Genomic DNA, 14,449 nt, shown 5'->3' with positions numbered 1-14,449 from the left:
GGACCCTACAACAGCAGGGTATGCAACATCTGCTGTCCAATGCAGATACGCATTCCCTATGCTTCTGCTCAGCCCATCTTTTCTGCTTGCAGTAGAGATGCTGTGCAGTATCCGTGGTGTTTTCTCACAAGGAAGAAAGGATGTGAGAAAACGGGTTTCTTTATCCACTCAACTTACTCCACAAGCTCAGGGGGTGCCCAGTGAAGGACTTTTGCACAAAGATTAATGTTTGGCCTGCAGCGTTAAGCAGAACTTGTTCATTTAAGACAGGGTGGTGGTTCGGAAGAAGAGGAGGTTGTGGCCTCTCTGATGCAGCAGCAGATCTTCAGACAGAAGGTGATAAATAAAAGAGACTTTCACTGAGAGTATTTGAAAGCTTTGAGATGAATGATGTTTAAAAATGCTTGCTATGACCCCAAGCACCTTTACATCAAGAGACCTCCTGGACACATGTGGTGAATGAGGTCTCATTTTAAGTGCTGCCACCAATGGATCATTAGAATTCATTTACTGCAGACATTTAATTTTTTATTTTTATTTTTACTTTTTCCCCTGAATTTCACTCTGAAGTACCTAATTTAATGACAGACATGGACCTGGAAACTGAAGAACGTTCAGCTTTTGTGTTTATTTAGCCATTTAGCCAGAAACTCAGCTGGAAACTGTAGATTTCAGATTTTACTTCTATCTACACAGCAGGGTAGATAAAAGAAAGAAAGCCAGGCACTCTGCTGGGGGTCACTCTAATAACTGCTCAGTCCAGCCTTCCCTACACTGTAGCTGATATATTTAACTATGGCTCCTGCTTCTTCAAGGAAACCGAACCAAGGTTTTCATAAAGTAATTCATATGATAACAAACTGCTTTTGGTTGACCCCAAAGCCCATCCTAGGATTCATATGTCGGAAGAAAGGTGGTCGACCAGCTGTAATATAGTCAGGAGTGCTACTATAGTCAAAGAACTTTATATAAATATATAACTAATATATATATAACTATAATGTATATAACTAATATGCATTATGAACTATGAAACAAGGTGATCCTTAATGAACACAACAAATCCTAAATTAAAATACTGATAACCCACAAGGTTCAAATGTTGTACATTAGGACCACAAGGACAGCCTTAAAAAACCAAATGAGGTTGAAAAATAGAATATATTCATGTTCTTTCTGTATTTGAGCAGTATTATATACAATAGAGATAACTCCAGAATAGAGGATTCTGAAGAAACCAGCACTGAGGGAGGTGCATGCGCGGAGCCCAAGCGCAGGCGCAGTGGCCACACACGCCCACCTGACTACGGACCGGGGGCAACAAGATGGCTGCGCCCATGTGTGCTTGGAGGTCGGCTGGGTTTAGGGTTTAGTTTTGTATTATCCCCGGTGGAAATAGGCTCTCTGTGCTACACCGTGTCGCCACGTCCTGCTGCCATCCGTGCATGGAGCCGCGGGAGTCCTGGGCGGCCTTGGCGGTGAGTACCCGGGTCGGGACTTGCTCGTTGTTATGGTGACACATCTACAGTGTCTCTAGGCCTCTGCCTGATTTCACTTTATGGTGCTGGAGTTTGCTTTAATGTCGGTACTCAAGTCCTCCTTAAGGTTTGTTGTTGTTGTTTGTTTGTTTAATATATATTATTCTCAGTGCTACCATTGCTGAGAGGCAGGGGAGAAGGTGCAGTTTGCTTGTTTTATTCCCTGAAGTCTCTGCTTTATTCCCTGAAGTCGCTGCTTTATTCCCCAAAGTCGCTGCTTTATTCACTGAAGTCGCTGCTGTTTTGCTGTAGGCGCTGTCATCCTGCCACAGGTGCTCTGTGATCTGCTTCTTGGGCTTAAGTGCCGTTGGAGATAAAGTGGGAGACTGAAGGAGCAATGAGTCGCTTTTGGTTTGTGTTTTAGCAGGTGGTTCGGTGAGATCAGATTGAATCTGGTCAGTGCTGTTTTGAACAGATGGGGATTCTGATGAAAAAGAGTGAAGAGAAAAATCAATGCATGCAAAATAGCCAGATAGATTAGAAGAGTAATTAACTTATTGATTAGAACTCCAGTGGTAGATACCTCTTTGAGTCCTCTGTTGGCACTGAAATAAAATAGAGTACCACAGCAGAATGATTTGTTTTCAGGCAGAATTAAAACTCCGTGCTTGTTTCTTGTGTGCTGCGCTTCTTCAGCCAACCATGCTTGCTGTTCTGAATCCCAATGAATAAATAGTAAATAACACTTATAGTAAGTGTCACTTTATAAAGATTATTCCAATTGAGTTCTTCAGTTTATTTGAGTCCCTTCCTCCTGTTTTTGGTAACTAATAATTCCCAGTCTGTGGAATCTCTTTTATAAGCAAAATCAACTAGAGACTCTAAGAAAGACTGAGCTTTATTTGAAATTGCCTTTACAGTTTAGTATTAAGAATTGCTTTGGAAAAGGAGAATGCATTTCCTTGTGACTGTGAAAACATATTTTGCCATCTTTTTCTATATGCTTTTGTCAACAGAAGAAAATAAAGTAGTTTTATTTATGTTTTGTTCAGCAAAGGAAATTGGCGAGCAGGAACACTATAAATGGAGAAATTTGCTAGGAAATGCTAATGTACATTCTCGAGGTGGTTACAGGGGAAGCAGGTTTGCTTCTGTCTTCTTTGATCTTATCACATGGCTTCTTGGAGGCACTGGTCATTCTGTTCTGTGGCAATTTGACATCTAGCATATACTGTCTTGATTTTGTGTTTGGTAAATAAGTGTTGCAGTGGTTGCTTGTGATTCTCCACACAATGAGGTTATTTCCAAATAACCTTAAAATAGTTAAATGCTGTAACCTTTCTTTCTCTTGTTATAGCTAGTGAACGTTTGGGTAAGACTATCAGTTTATAATTTGACCTCAGAAGCGATGTATTCAATAATAGTACCTTGGCTTTGGTGTGTCTCAGTTGTTTAGGTAAGCACTGTATGTTAACTCCTGTGAATATTAATGTACTTTAGTCTCTGATTTTTATCTTGAAGGCTGGTGGAATTGCTGGTGTCTTTGTCGACTTGATCCTTTTTCCTCTGGATACTGTAAAAACCAGACTGCAAAGTGCCCAAGGATTTAGGAAAGCTGGTGGCTTTCGTGGCATCTATGCTGGTGTTCCCTCCACTGCTATAGGATCCTTTCCAAATGGTAAATGTTGCTTGGATTATGCTTTGTCTTCCTCAAAGTGGGTACTTACATAGAATAGGACATTCATGTTTGTAGCTTCCTCTTCTGCATATGATTACTTGGATCTTGTGAGACAGCACGCAGCTGTGAAGGGCAGGTTTTAGAATTGTATGACATTGGGAAACACTCTGAGGGTGCTTAGAGGGAAGGCTGCCACATGCTTACTCTGAAAATCTCTGTTGTGCTTCTGTCCTTAGTGCTGTATTTCAGCTTGGAACATGCCTGAACAGAAATGCTTGCAAAGATGCAATTCATACTTGTGGCTTTTATTGTACTTTAGTTAGTTCAGTACTTTGGCTTCACACTGTAGTTAAATTTTCTGAAAGCTCTGACAAATAGTTCACTGCCAGTGGCACTTCAATAGGGAGTGAGTGGGATCAGAAGTCTGTACCTGGATTTGAAGCTTACTTATGTCATGGACAGTATACATCTCTCAAGTGAGTTCAGTTTGCTCCCTTCCTCATGTGTGTCTTTTATTGTGCGAAGTGTCTATGTCAATCCTACTACTGTAAACCTCAGTGTAGTGACAGTATTACATATGTGACTGATTAGTACATCCCGGTTCTTTAGTCATATCTTAGATGAGCTCTGAACTTTGCATGTGGGCAAGTAGTATGTAATTGCTGGTGCTAAATGTTACTGGTGCTTTCCTGTAAGTCTCTTACTCTTTGGAAGTGTTCCTGGATTTGTCTTCTGATCTGCTTCCTATTTAATCAGGGCATTTTGAGGTGCCGGGACAGAAACAGTGCTTGCTCTGCACACTTTTGTCACAACAGCATGAGTAACGTATCAGAATTCACTAGAGTAAATCAGTATGTGCTTAAGCACTGGAGGCCTTTAAACTAAAGGTCCTGGGGATGTTATGTGTGTCTTTTTTCTCCCTAAGAAACAGCTCCGTACCACGTAAAGTCAGAAGACGCCGGGAATGCTTTTGAAACTGAAACTTTAAAAAAGTAAATGTTTGTCCCTACAGAGAAAAAGCAGCTAAAATTCATAATGCCTTTGTCCATTTTGTCTTTGTAGTGAAGGAAGAAAAACCACCGAGTTATGCTGTTAGTAGTAAATGTTAGGAGAACTTTGCTGACAAATCCCTTTACGCCTTCAGATGTTTGATGTCCTTCATAAGATGATATAAAAAATTCAGTTCTTTATCTTGTCTGCTCTGTTATCTTCTTTTGAGATGATAAGCATCTTTTGATTAGCAGAAGGCGATTCACATAGTCCTTCTTTACAATTAAAATCTGTTCCCCCGCAAGCCATGTCAGTTTTGTCAGGGTTTTCATCTTCAAAATCTGAACTGTGGTTTTATCTTTCCAGCATATGACTGAAAACCAAAACTGACTTTAGGAGGAGAAACCCTTAGGGTACAAGTACCTTTGCAGTTGAACGTTGCTATGAATAAACACTGTTTATGTTTCTATGTTCAGTTTAGTTTTCTGTGTTTCTTGTCTGCTGGACAGGAATTCTGTGAGTCCTTCAGAAGCTTTGAAGGATTTATTTCTGGGGCTAAGATACAAAATATCTCATCCATAGGTAGGAAATAGTTACAGAAAACTGCCACTGAAACTGTTCTGTGAGATAGCAGATACTTGTATCAAGTACTTTAGTGGCTTTTTTGTTTTTTAAAGGTCATCCATCCAATTCAACCAGGATTGAATGATCTCCTTTCTGCCCTTCCCACCTGTATGGGAAGATGTGGAAGACACGACTTAGCAAAACCTGCTGGACAGTCGTGACTAATTAAAGCATTTTTCCTTATCTTAATTCTGAGTACTGCCTGGAGCTCTGGCACTTCTTATATCAATAGGTGCCTTTGACATCAAAAGGGGTTTGCCAATCATAAGGGGGGGCATAAACTTCTGAAGGAATTTCCCTACAGATTGCTTTCATGTATTGGTACTGTTTGGGGGCAGTAAATATTCTGTTTTAAAAAGTGTTCTTAGAATATTAGGTGACAAAATTAACCTCTAAATGTTTTTGTGCTAGTTCTGTAGTGAGGGAATGGAGAAACAATAAAATGACTTCAAATATGCTTAAATTTCAGCTGCTGCATTTTTTATCACCTATGAGAATGTGAAATCTGTGCTGCACAGTGATTCTACATCGTACTTGACTCCAGTAACACACATGGTGGCTGCCTCTTTCGGGGAAGTGGTAAGAAAAAAGTTCATGTATTGCGCCTGTGTGGGAGGAGAGGAAACCCAGTTATCAAAGCTGAGGTTTGGTGCCATGTCTCTTGTGAGTGTTGACATGTATGTGCCTGAAAGTTCTTGGGAAAATACTGATTTTTTTAATGAAATATTGACATTTGAAAAAACTCTTGCAAAGTGTATATATGAGTTAGTAGACTTACTGGTGAACCTTGCTACGGCAGTAGATGGAGGAAGTTTGCAATGAACTGAAATACAAATACATCTTCACACTGTAGTGGTTATGCATCAGCATTATCTTTCTAGAGGGTTTTTTTGGTTGTTGTTTTACAACCATCCAGCATCAGTTGATCTTTATTTTTTCAACCATAAGGTGCTACATCACTTACTTACCAAATTATATGGCCTGCTTTACTGATAAAGCCTGTCTTAGAGCAAAGTGTTGTGTCAGGATGACTGGACAGTCCATAGAGCTATAGAGCTGTAAGTTTAGAGTTTAGCTCTGCAAGAGCTGGTATGTGATGTTCAGTAAAAGAAGGAAACTTCCTTTGCAGTCTGCAGGTAGTATTGAATGAGAACACTTCTTGATGTGATTGAAAAGTGACCAAAGCTTCCATTCCTGCCTGATCCAGATGTAGACTTGTCTACACTGCTCTTAGAGTGTAATTAGATGCAGCTTAGAGGCTTCCTTTCCTTTGTGGCAAAATTCACAGACCAGCTTGATTACTGCATTTCAAAAACTTTCTGAAGTATTTGTTCACTTTTCTGAGCTGTTTCTGCTCCTTCTTGCAAACAAAAAGAGCAGAGTTGCTTTGGGTTAGCTGAATCAAATGTTTTACACAGTCAGCAAAAGCTTTCTTTCTCTAGATGTCCCTCTTGTTTATAACTGCAGATTTGGAACGGTGCCTTGGCAGTGGTGGGGCTGGGTGTTCAGCTCTAAACAGTTCACTGCTGTCCCTGCCAGCACTGTCCACCTCCTTATTCCTGTTTTTGTCACTCTGGGTGTTTCCTGGCATTATAGTGATGAAATGGGGTGTGAGTTGCTGTGTTCCCACAGGTTTAAAGAAGGACAGCGAGCTCTAAAGAACTAATAGCAGCCTGGCAAAGCCACTTCCCATGAGAAGCAGTTCAACTCTTCTTACTCTCCATGGTTTCAATTTTGATTCCCAAGTAATTTTATTTTTCTGTGAAAATGGTACTGGATAGTCTGAGTGGGTCTTAGACAGTGAGCTTAATTTAACGTACCAGGCTCATGGAGATAGATGAATGCAGCTTACTGCTGTGGTAGTGATTATGTGCAAGAGTAGGTAGAAGATTATAGATTGAGGGGTTGGTGGGATTGTGTTGTCAGTGTGTTTGTGCTGCTCCCTCAGGCAGATTCTTTTAATCTTGATGAGATTCTGCTCCATTAGCTTATAACTTCTATCTTCAGGCAGTGCACAGGCTTTATTTCCATGGAAATCCAATAAAGGCTGTTAGGAATCAGCAAGAAGTTCTTCATACTATAGTAGTGCCTAGCTCTGAAATTCCTTGTTTGCTTGAAATGGCATGGAACAGCAGATCTAAGGGGTGTCTTAAGCATCTGGAGTGCTGTTTCAGAATCAAATAGAATGATTGGATTCATGAAAATGTGCCAGTGTTCTGTGATAAAATTGTCTTCTTTTGCAAGTGGATTATTTATAGTGTGCCTCCTCTATGTGCAAGTGTTCTGTAAGAGAACCATAACTGGATAACTTAATAATCAGCCAAAGAATACTTGGCTACAGATAACTTCTTTGTGTGATTACAGAACCTGTTGCCTGAATGTTCCAAGGTGGTCTGTGTTCTCATGATCCTTATAAATCAGGCACGTACTGCTTTCATTTTCAGGTTGACAAACTGAGATGCAGCACAGCTAAATGAGTTGCTCGGGGCTGCCCTTGTCTGAGCCTCATCTGTTTGTCTCTTGCTACCCTAAGGCCAGAGAAATGTATAACGATAGCCTTTAAAATGGTAGTCTGATTTTTATAGTGTGAGAATCACGATGTTGTAACTGCCATTTCTCAGCTAATAAGGTTTTGCTTTTTGCTTGCTTTTCTCCACTTGGTGTGATGGGAGAACTGAGCTGTAAAATAATTGAGGTAGGGATTTAGACTTATAAAAAGTCTTAATATCTCTTGATTTATCAGTTAAAGTTTAAAAGGTTAAGACTTTATAAGAGCAAAAGTAATAAAACATAAAAATATATATAACTATTCCAGGTTGCATCAGTGTGAAAGTTGTAGCTTTATTGATCGGTCATTAAGGTTTAATCAAGGCATAACCAGTGGGACTATCAGTTTGTCAGCTTTTCTTTGTCGTTGAAAACATGCCTTCCCTCCTTTGTATGCTTTAATAATTACTTCGATAGAAATTACTTTGAAATATGAAACAATAAGCCAAAGACTCAAATCATGTTAGGATCCCCAAGATACCTGTTTTCATTTCCAAACTTTTTACAAGCAGAGAAATTAGGATAGAGAAATAGAGTTTGGATTTCTAGGCTTGCAGGTCATTCTCTGGCAAGCATAAATGAGTCAGCTACCTTCTTGTGCATTAGTAAAATGTCAGCATACCTCTAAGCTTAGTGAATATTAATGCTGACTAATTTGTGTTTTGTATGTGCACAGCTAAAAATAATAATATAGGTAATAGAGGATATAGAAAATGCTGCATCAAGGCAAGGTGAAAATGAGATCAATTAATTAATTGGGAGTTCTTTTCAAAATCATAGCCACTCTTCAGTATTGCTCACAGTCAGTGATAATAATAATAATAAGGTTTCATCTTCAGGAATGAGATAAAGAAAGGTACACACAACATCTGACCCTGTTTAACAGAGTTATTTTTCCCTTTAACTGAGCCTCACTGTATAGCGACGTTGAATATCCCATAATACTTGAAAAATCACTTAGAAAGACACAGCTAAAACTCTAGAGGAGAGATGTAGAGTATATCTTTAAGGAAGAGCGAAGGTTGAAGAATACAGGAGTTGCCAAGGGGGGAGAAAAAACCCTTAGTATGCTGCTTGTCGAACTGAAATTTGGAGATGGGAAACACTGCATCCAGGGCTTTGGAATTGTATTTATTTAGGTCCATTTTATTTGACTTTGTCCTCCATGTTTAGTCTGCCTGTATCTTTACGGTGAGCTGCCAAATATGCTTGGAAAACATGATATCATAGTGGGTGGAAAGGAAAACCAGATGTTATAAAATTGTACTTCTCATATACTGAAGCAGTGTGAATAACTCTGTGAGGGAGCAGTGTGTTTAACCTCCCAGTGTTCTGTTTTATAGTAACAAGGTGCTTTTTACAGATCCTGAGTTAATGAAATCTGTAAAGATTTTTGTTTAATTTTGGTGTAGTGTGCCAGCATATAGTATTAATTACAAGAAACCTTGGTAAAGAGAAATCACAATCAGCCTGCCCTCACCAACGTCCTACAAATGTGGTTTTATGAGACGAGTTTAAGGTTGTCCCAGTTTGTCTGATGAGGTTTCCTTCATGAGTGCCAAAGTGCTTGGATTCGGCACAGTTAATTTTACATCCTGCTGGCTTTTCCATGAAGGTGAGAATAAAGTTGTTTGGATCTCGTTCTAGAGAAGCAAGCTGACAGCAGCCTTTTCCATCTAATATTTAGATATTGTTATGGTTACGATCTGAGCTTTGGAGGATACTCAGTGAAACTTTGGGGCTTTTAAGTATCATGTCTATTCTTACTGTTTTTCTGGTTTTCCCTAGGCTGTGAGATCCAAGGTTGCTTGCAGTAAGGTGGTGTGTCTTCACAGCATGTGATACCATGAGACAGAGAGTAGCTTAGACCCTGAAAGATTCTTGGTCATATTAGTGACTCTATGCTTGCATTAATTTGCTTGTGAATTTTTAAGCTGATGTAGCCCCAATGCCATAGATTCATTGGCTGGCTTGTTTCCATCCTGCTTCAGTGTCTGTGCACTGTGCTCCCATATGTCATATAAATATTGGACAAGCTTTCAGGTGCAGAAAGGCATTTCTGGTCTGACTCCAGGAGTGCTGTACCTCAAGCTATCTACCAGGCTTTGCTGGAGCATGAAGCTCATAGGAAAAGATGGAGCCGTCAGCTGTGTTCAGAGGTAGCTCCGAGTGTGTAGGTAGGGACTGCTGCCTCCAAAAATGATAGGCTTGGCTGGCTTCAACATAAAGAATTACGGCTTAGTCTCACACATAACTGTTTTTCCAGAATTGAGAAATGAGGGATGTTAAATGCATTTAAATTGAAACATCCAGAAATTTGTCTTTTCGCTGTGAGGAGGGCATGAGAATGGCTGACTTGTCATACTTCAAATAAATTAAACAAAATAGCAGCAGAAGCAGACTCGAGAGAGAAGTAACTAAAACTTAGAAATGCATTTGTGTATTCATTTCACTGCCTCATCTCTGCTTAAATACCTAGTTGGGAGGTGTGCCGTTGTCACTTTATGTGGCTCCATGGGTCAAGGTGAGGACACGTGTTTCAAGGTGAAATTCCAATCTCCCTTGTGTTATTCCAGTTTGCTGCCACTTGCAGTGCTTCTGTGATAAGAGCAAAGTGTGTGGTTCATCTGTGATTAGCATCTGACCCTCAGTATTAATAACTTGGATTCGTATTATCTGCTTTTGAGATGTGTCAAATAGAAAGGCTTCTTAATGCAGGAATTAGCTCTCTGGGGAATTTAGCAAGCTTCCCCTACTCGTCCTAACTTGTTTCTTAGAAGGAGTGAGCCCAAATGTAAGCAAATTCAGTTTGTAGATCACGGTTCTATAAAAAGACATTGTGAATGTTTGGAAAGAAGGGAAATGAGTGTTTTGTATTTTAGGCTTTTAGTTTCTGGAAATCAAGAAGAAAACAATAACGCATTTTAGATATGATAAATGGCATAAAGCCATCTTTCTCTGACCACATAATAGCTTCTTCTTTTTCCCTTTGACCTGGCATTGTCTTTTTGAAACTGTTAACTAGTTCTGAAACTGTATCAGTATGGATTCCATTAGACTGGCTGGGTAGGTCGGAGGGGAGAGTTGCTATTAATGCCCATTCTGAGGAGAACACAGAAGCGTGAGCCAGACAAATCCACAAAGAGTAATGTCACAAAAGCCTCTCCAGCAAGTTAATTAGCTAAGTGTCTGCAGCATTGTAAGCTGCAGAAGACCAACTTGCAGGACTGAAATCTGACAGAGATGGCACAGCCATTCACATCAGACATGGAGTTAAGATTTTAGCTGTTTGAAACTCCAGAGGAGAACAGGTTGGAAGATGTCTGTTTCAGTTCAACAACCAAGTTGGACACAAGGGAGAGTTGCTTCTAAGTCAAGAATCATTTGCTGGAGCAAAGAGGTGATTTAGCACTCAATCTGTCTAGACTTTAGGATACTGGCTTTGAATTTTTAACTATCGTTTTTTCTAGGAGCTGAACTAAGAAATGAACAAAAGCTGTTGTTTTTTCTGCTTTGCATTGTATCTCTTCCCTGCCAGTTTAGTATGGGCTGGCAGACTGAAGAATTCAAAGTACCTAAAGTTTGAAGGTAGTCAGTGTTTGACAGCAGTTCCAGGCTGTGTGTGTATTTTGTTTTGCTTTTTTCAGTGTCATGTCATTTGGAGTCTGACTCTGTGCTGTACACATCTGGCTGCATGCAGACACTGAGCAGTGGAACCTGCTGACTGTAGCAAGACAAGCGGTGGTGGGGAGTGCACAATGTATGTGGCCTTTTGAATTAATTGTGATGGATTTTGAGATATTCATAAACTAATCTAGGTGACGTTGGGTCTGCTATGCAGACACAGTCGGATTTTTGCTAAGCTTTTATGCAGAAGCACAGCTGAGCAATGGTTGCGAGATGGTTGTGAGACTGATGCCATTAAGAGCAAGGGGAGAAGAAGCAGAGTGGATGGGAACTCAAATTAAAGCTGCATCTGGAAATTGGTTGTAAATAAAGACAAATGGAGGCATGAATTCACAAATGCTGCCAACAAATTCATCATACAATTAAAGGGTGAAACAGCAAAATAAGAACTGTCAAACACCTGACCAGCTACCCAGCTGATTTTTTTGTTTTTTTGGTATGTTGCATTTAATTGCATGCATTACCTCTTCTTCATCCACTGCCCTTTCCAGATTGCTTTGTTTTATCAGTTCAGTTCAGGCCAATAAGAACATGCTTCTTTCATTTGTAGAGTAGAAGCCTGATGGTGGTTGTCATCTTTTTTTTCTAGGCTTTGCCATTCCAGAACTGAAACTCAGCTGATTTAAAAATATTTGTAGCTCAACAAACTCATTTATAGAGGAAAAATTAATTTGGCTTGAAGAGTATAAGTGAGAAATAAATAATTAAAAACTATTTCCTGATTTGCAATGTATTCTGCCAGAGTCAGCTTTGGAAATGACTGAGATGGCTTTGAAGTAAGGTACATTTATTCCGCTGTAAGGTTATGTACAGGGTTTCTCAGCTATTTCTGAACGTCTCCATATGTGAGCAAGCCCATAATTCATAAGAGGAAAAGGCTGTAGGAAAGACTAAGGGATCAATTAAAGGAAAATACTTGATAAAATACAGTGTAGTTGAAATTTCCATGTTCTGGGCCAATGTAACCCCAAGAGACTGAGCACATTGTAAAATACTAGTCATCTTTCAACAGGAGACTTAATGTGTTTTCAGAAAATATTGCCTGTGTTTTCTTGCCTGGAATGTCATTAACGTTTGTCCTCCTGTAACACAGTCTGACCCCTCCTGGCTCTTTGGAAGGAGTTGTATGTTGGATGAGATGCACTACACAAGTCTGGAAGGGAACTTTTGCTGAAAGAACTGTTTGGCTGGTGGATGTCATTAGTTCCTTAAGTCTTTTAAAATAGATTTAGCAGGCTCACAGTGGTGAAATTGTTACAGGGATAGATTGGATCAGGCAGACTGTTCTGTACATTGAATTAAGGCCTTTCCCTTCTTCAGCCTTAAGGCTTTTTGTGTTTAGAAGTGGTAGTAACTGATTCAAGCATCATCTTGGATAGGGAAAATGAAGACTGGAACTTCAAAGCTATTCAGCTGTCAGATTTTTTGCTGCTCAAGGATTTAATTCAACCATTTGTGACTATACATCAAGATTGGTGGGACCCTTGGTCTGTGCTGGAGTACAAGAGGGACGTACATAACAGTGGGACATTCTGCTAAGTTTGAGGTTCAGTTTTACAAAGGAAACAAAACTCTACAGTGATTAATCTTGCAAAGGCCAATTTAGTTTTGCAAGCTTGTGTGTTCTATATAATATCTGTAGGAAGAAGTAAATGTTTAAAATAGACCTTCTCAGCCTCACAGGCTTTCCCTGTTCATTGCCCATTAAATTAATACATCTGGGATAGCAGAATTTCTCCTTGCTGTGAAGAGTTTAACAAATTCCTGCTGTCTGAGGACAGAAGATACTGGTCAGTTTTCTAAGGTGTAGCAGACATGGCTGATGGAGTGGTAGGCAGGGAGACCACAACAAGAACATTAGGGCATCTAGATAGACAGTCAAAGAGCTGTGTGAGGGGAGAGAGATCCAGGAGCCCAAGCTGAGAAGCTACTGAAATGATGGGAGAGAATCATTGATGGGAGAGAACCAGCTGAGAACTTCAGGTCACTGGGCTCAGACAGTACAGCCTGTGTGAAGGAAGAAAGGTGTGGCAGTGTGGATAATGCTCTGGAATAGGAAGAAGGGAGCTCTGGAAAGCATTAATAAGGAGGTGGCATAGGTTTGGCAATGAAGAAGGGTGAAATATCAGTCTGCAGAACAGTTGTGCAAATTCCAGGTAGTCATCTAAGGTAGAAAGTTGGAGGAAGTTGCAAATGTTAGTGCAGAAGCTCCAGTTTTCCAAATGATAGAGACTTTCAGACCCTGCAAAAGGTATCATCTCTACAGTAGTATGTTTTTAAGCCCTGGGAAGTGCTGAGATCTGAGGAATCTTGCTGGGTGAGATTGCTCTTTGAAGAAATGTTTCCTGCCAGCATATAGGGAAACTGCAGTTAAATTAATGAAGGCCCTATTGTGTCAGTCAGAGGAAAAGAGGGGACAGAGGGCTTGGCAGTCGTCTAAACTTTCTCATCCAGGGCCCATTAGTTATAACTTATTCCCTCTGTGGGCTTTAAATTAGGAGTGGAGTCACCCGTTTGTGACCCCAGCAGCTTTACATAGAACTGAATGTAACTCAGCTTGAAGGGCACATCCATGCTGTGTGTGAGTGTGAGAGGAGAAAATAAGATAAGCATATTCTGAGCTATTATTTTAAAGATGAACATGTTTTTTTTCGTTGTGGTTTATTTTTCTTTCTTTCTTTCTTTCTTTCTTTCTTTCTTTCTTTCTTTCTTTCTTTCTTTCTTTCTTTCTTTCTTTCTTTCTTTCTTTCTTTCTTTCTTTCTTTCTTTCTTTCTTCCTTTCTTCCTTTCTTCCTTTCTTCCTTTCTTCCTTTCTTCCTTTCTTCCTTTCTTCCTTTCTTCCTTTCTTCCTTTCTTCCTTTCTTCCTTTCTTCCTTTCTTCCTTTCTTCCTTTCTTCCTTTCTTCCTTTCTTCCTTTCTTCCTTTCTTCCTTTCTTCCTTTCTTCCTTTCTTCCTTTCTTCCTTTCTTCCTTTCTTCCTTTCTTCCTTTCTTCCTTTCTTCCTTTCTTCCTTTCTTCCTTTCTTCCTTTCTTCCTTTCTTCCTTTCTTCCTTTCTTCCTTTCTTCCTTTCTTCCTTTCTTCCTTTCTTCCTTTCTTCCTTTCTTCCTTTCTTCCTTTCTTCCTTTCTTCCTTTCTTCCTTTCTTCCTTTCTTCCTTTCTTCCTTTCTTCCTTTCTTCCTTTCTTCCTTTCTTCCTTTCTTCCTTTCTTCCTTTCTTCCTTTCTTCCTTTCTTCCTTTCTTCCTTTCTTCCTTTCTTCCTTTCTTCCTTTCTTCCTTTCTTCCTTTCTTCCTTTCTTCCTTTCTTCCTTTCTTTCTTTCTTTTTTTTTTTTTTTTTTCCCTTCTGAGACTGGCACTTAGAGCAGAAACTGAGAGCTGACTGTATATTTATAATGGGCAGGTCCTGTTCTCTGTGGGGACAATTTCCGTACTGAAATAGGTGTTAGT

The 14,449-nt window shown here is 39.8% G+C and overlaps 1 protein-coding gene across 30 annotated transcripts in view; it reads left to right on the top strand.

Moving 5' to 3' along the window:
• The first annotated feature begins 1,306 nt into the window (after window positions 1-1,306).
• The window catches only part of SLC25A26 (solute carrier family 25 member 26), an 86,497-nt gene continuing 73,354 nt past the window's right edge, over window positions 1,307-14,449 (top strand). For 13 of the 30 annotated variants that reach the window (XR_014934581.1, XR_014934575.1, XR_014934578.1 and 10 more), the window contains exons 1-3: window positions 1,307-1,478; window positions 2,979-3,156; window positions 5,240-5,349. Coding sequence is in view for 19 of the 30 variants with exons in the window: in XM_015875195.2 (XP_015730681.2) it covers window positions 1,446-1,478; window positions 2,979-3,156; window positions 5,240-5,349 (321 nt within the window). In the remaining 11 variants the exon portion in view is untranslated. The remainder of the gene's footprint in view (window positions 1,479-2,978; window positions 3,157-5,239; window positions 5,350-14,449) is intronic. The other 17 variants (XR_014934583.1, XR_014934576.1, XR_014934579.1 and 14 more) reach the window with 3 other exon arrangements.

Source organism: Coturnix japonica, chromosome 15 (genome assembly GCF_054131305.1).
Source record: "Coturnix japonica strain WE chromosome 15, WE-NBRP24, whole genome shotgun sequence".
Classification (NCBI taxonomy): Eukaryota; Metazoa; Chordata; class Aves; order Galliformes; family Phasianidae; genus Coturnix; species Coturnix japonica.
The sequence above is the reverse complement of the archived record's forward strand: the minus strand, read 5'-3'. Positions and strand labels throughout refer to the sequence as shown.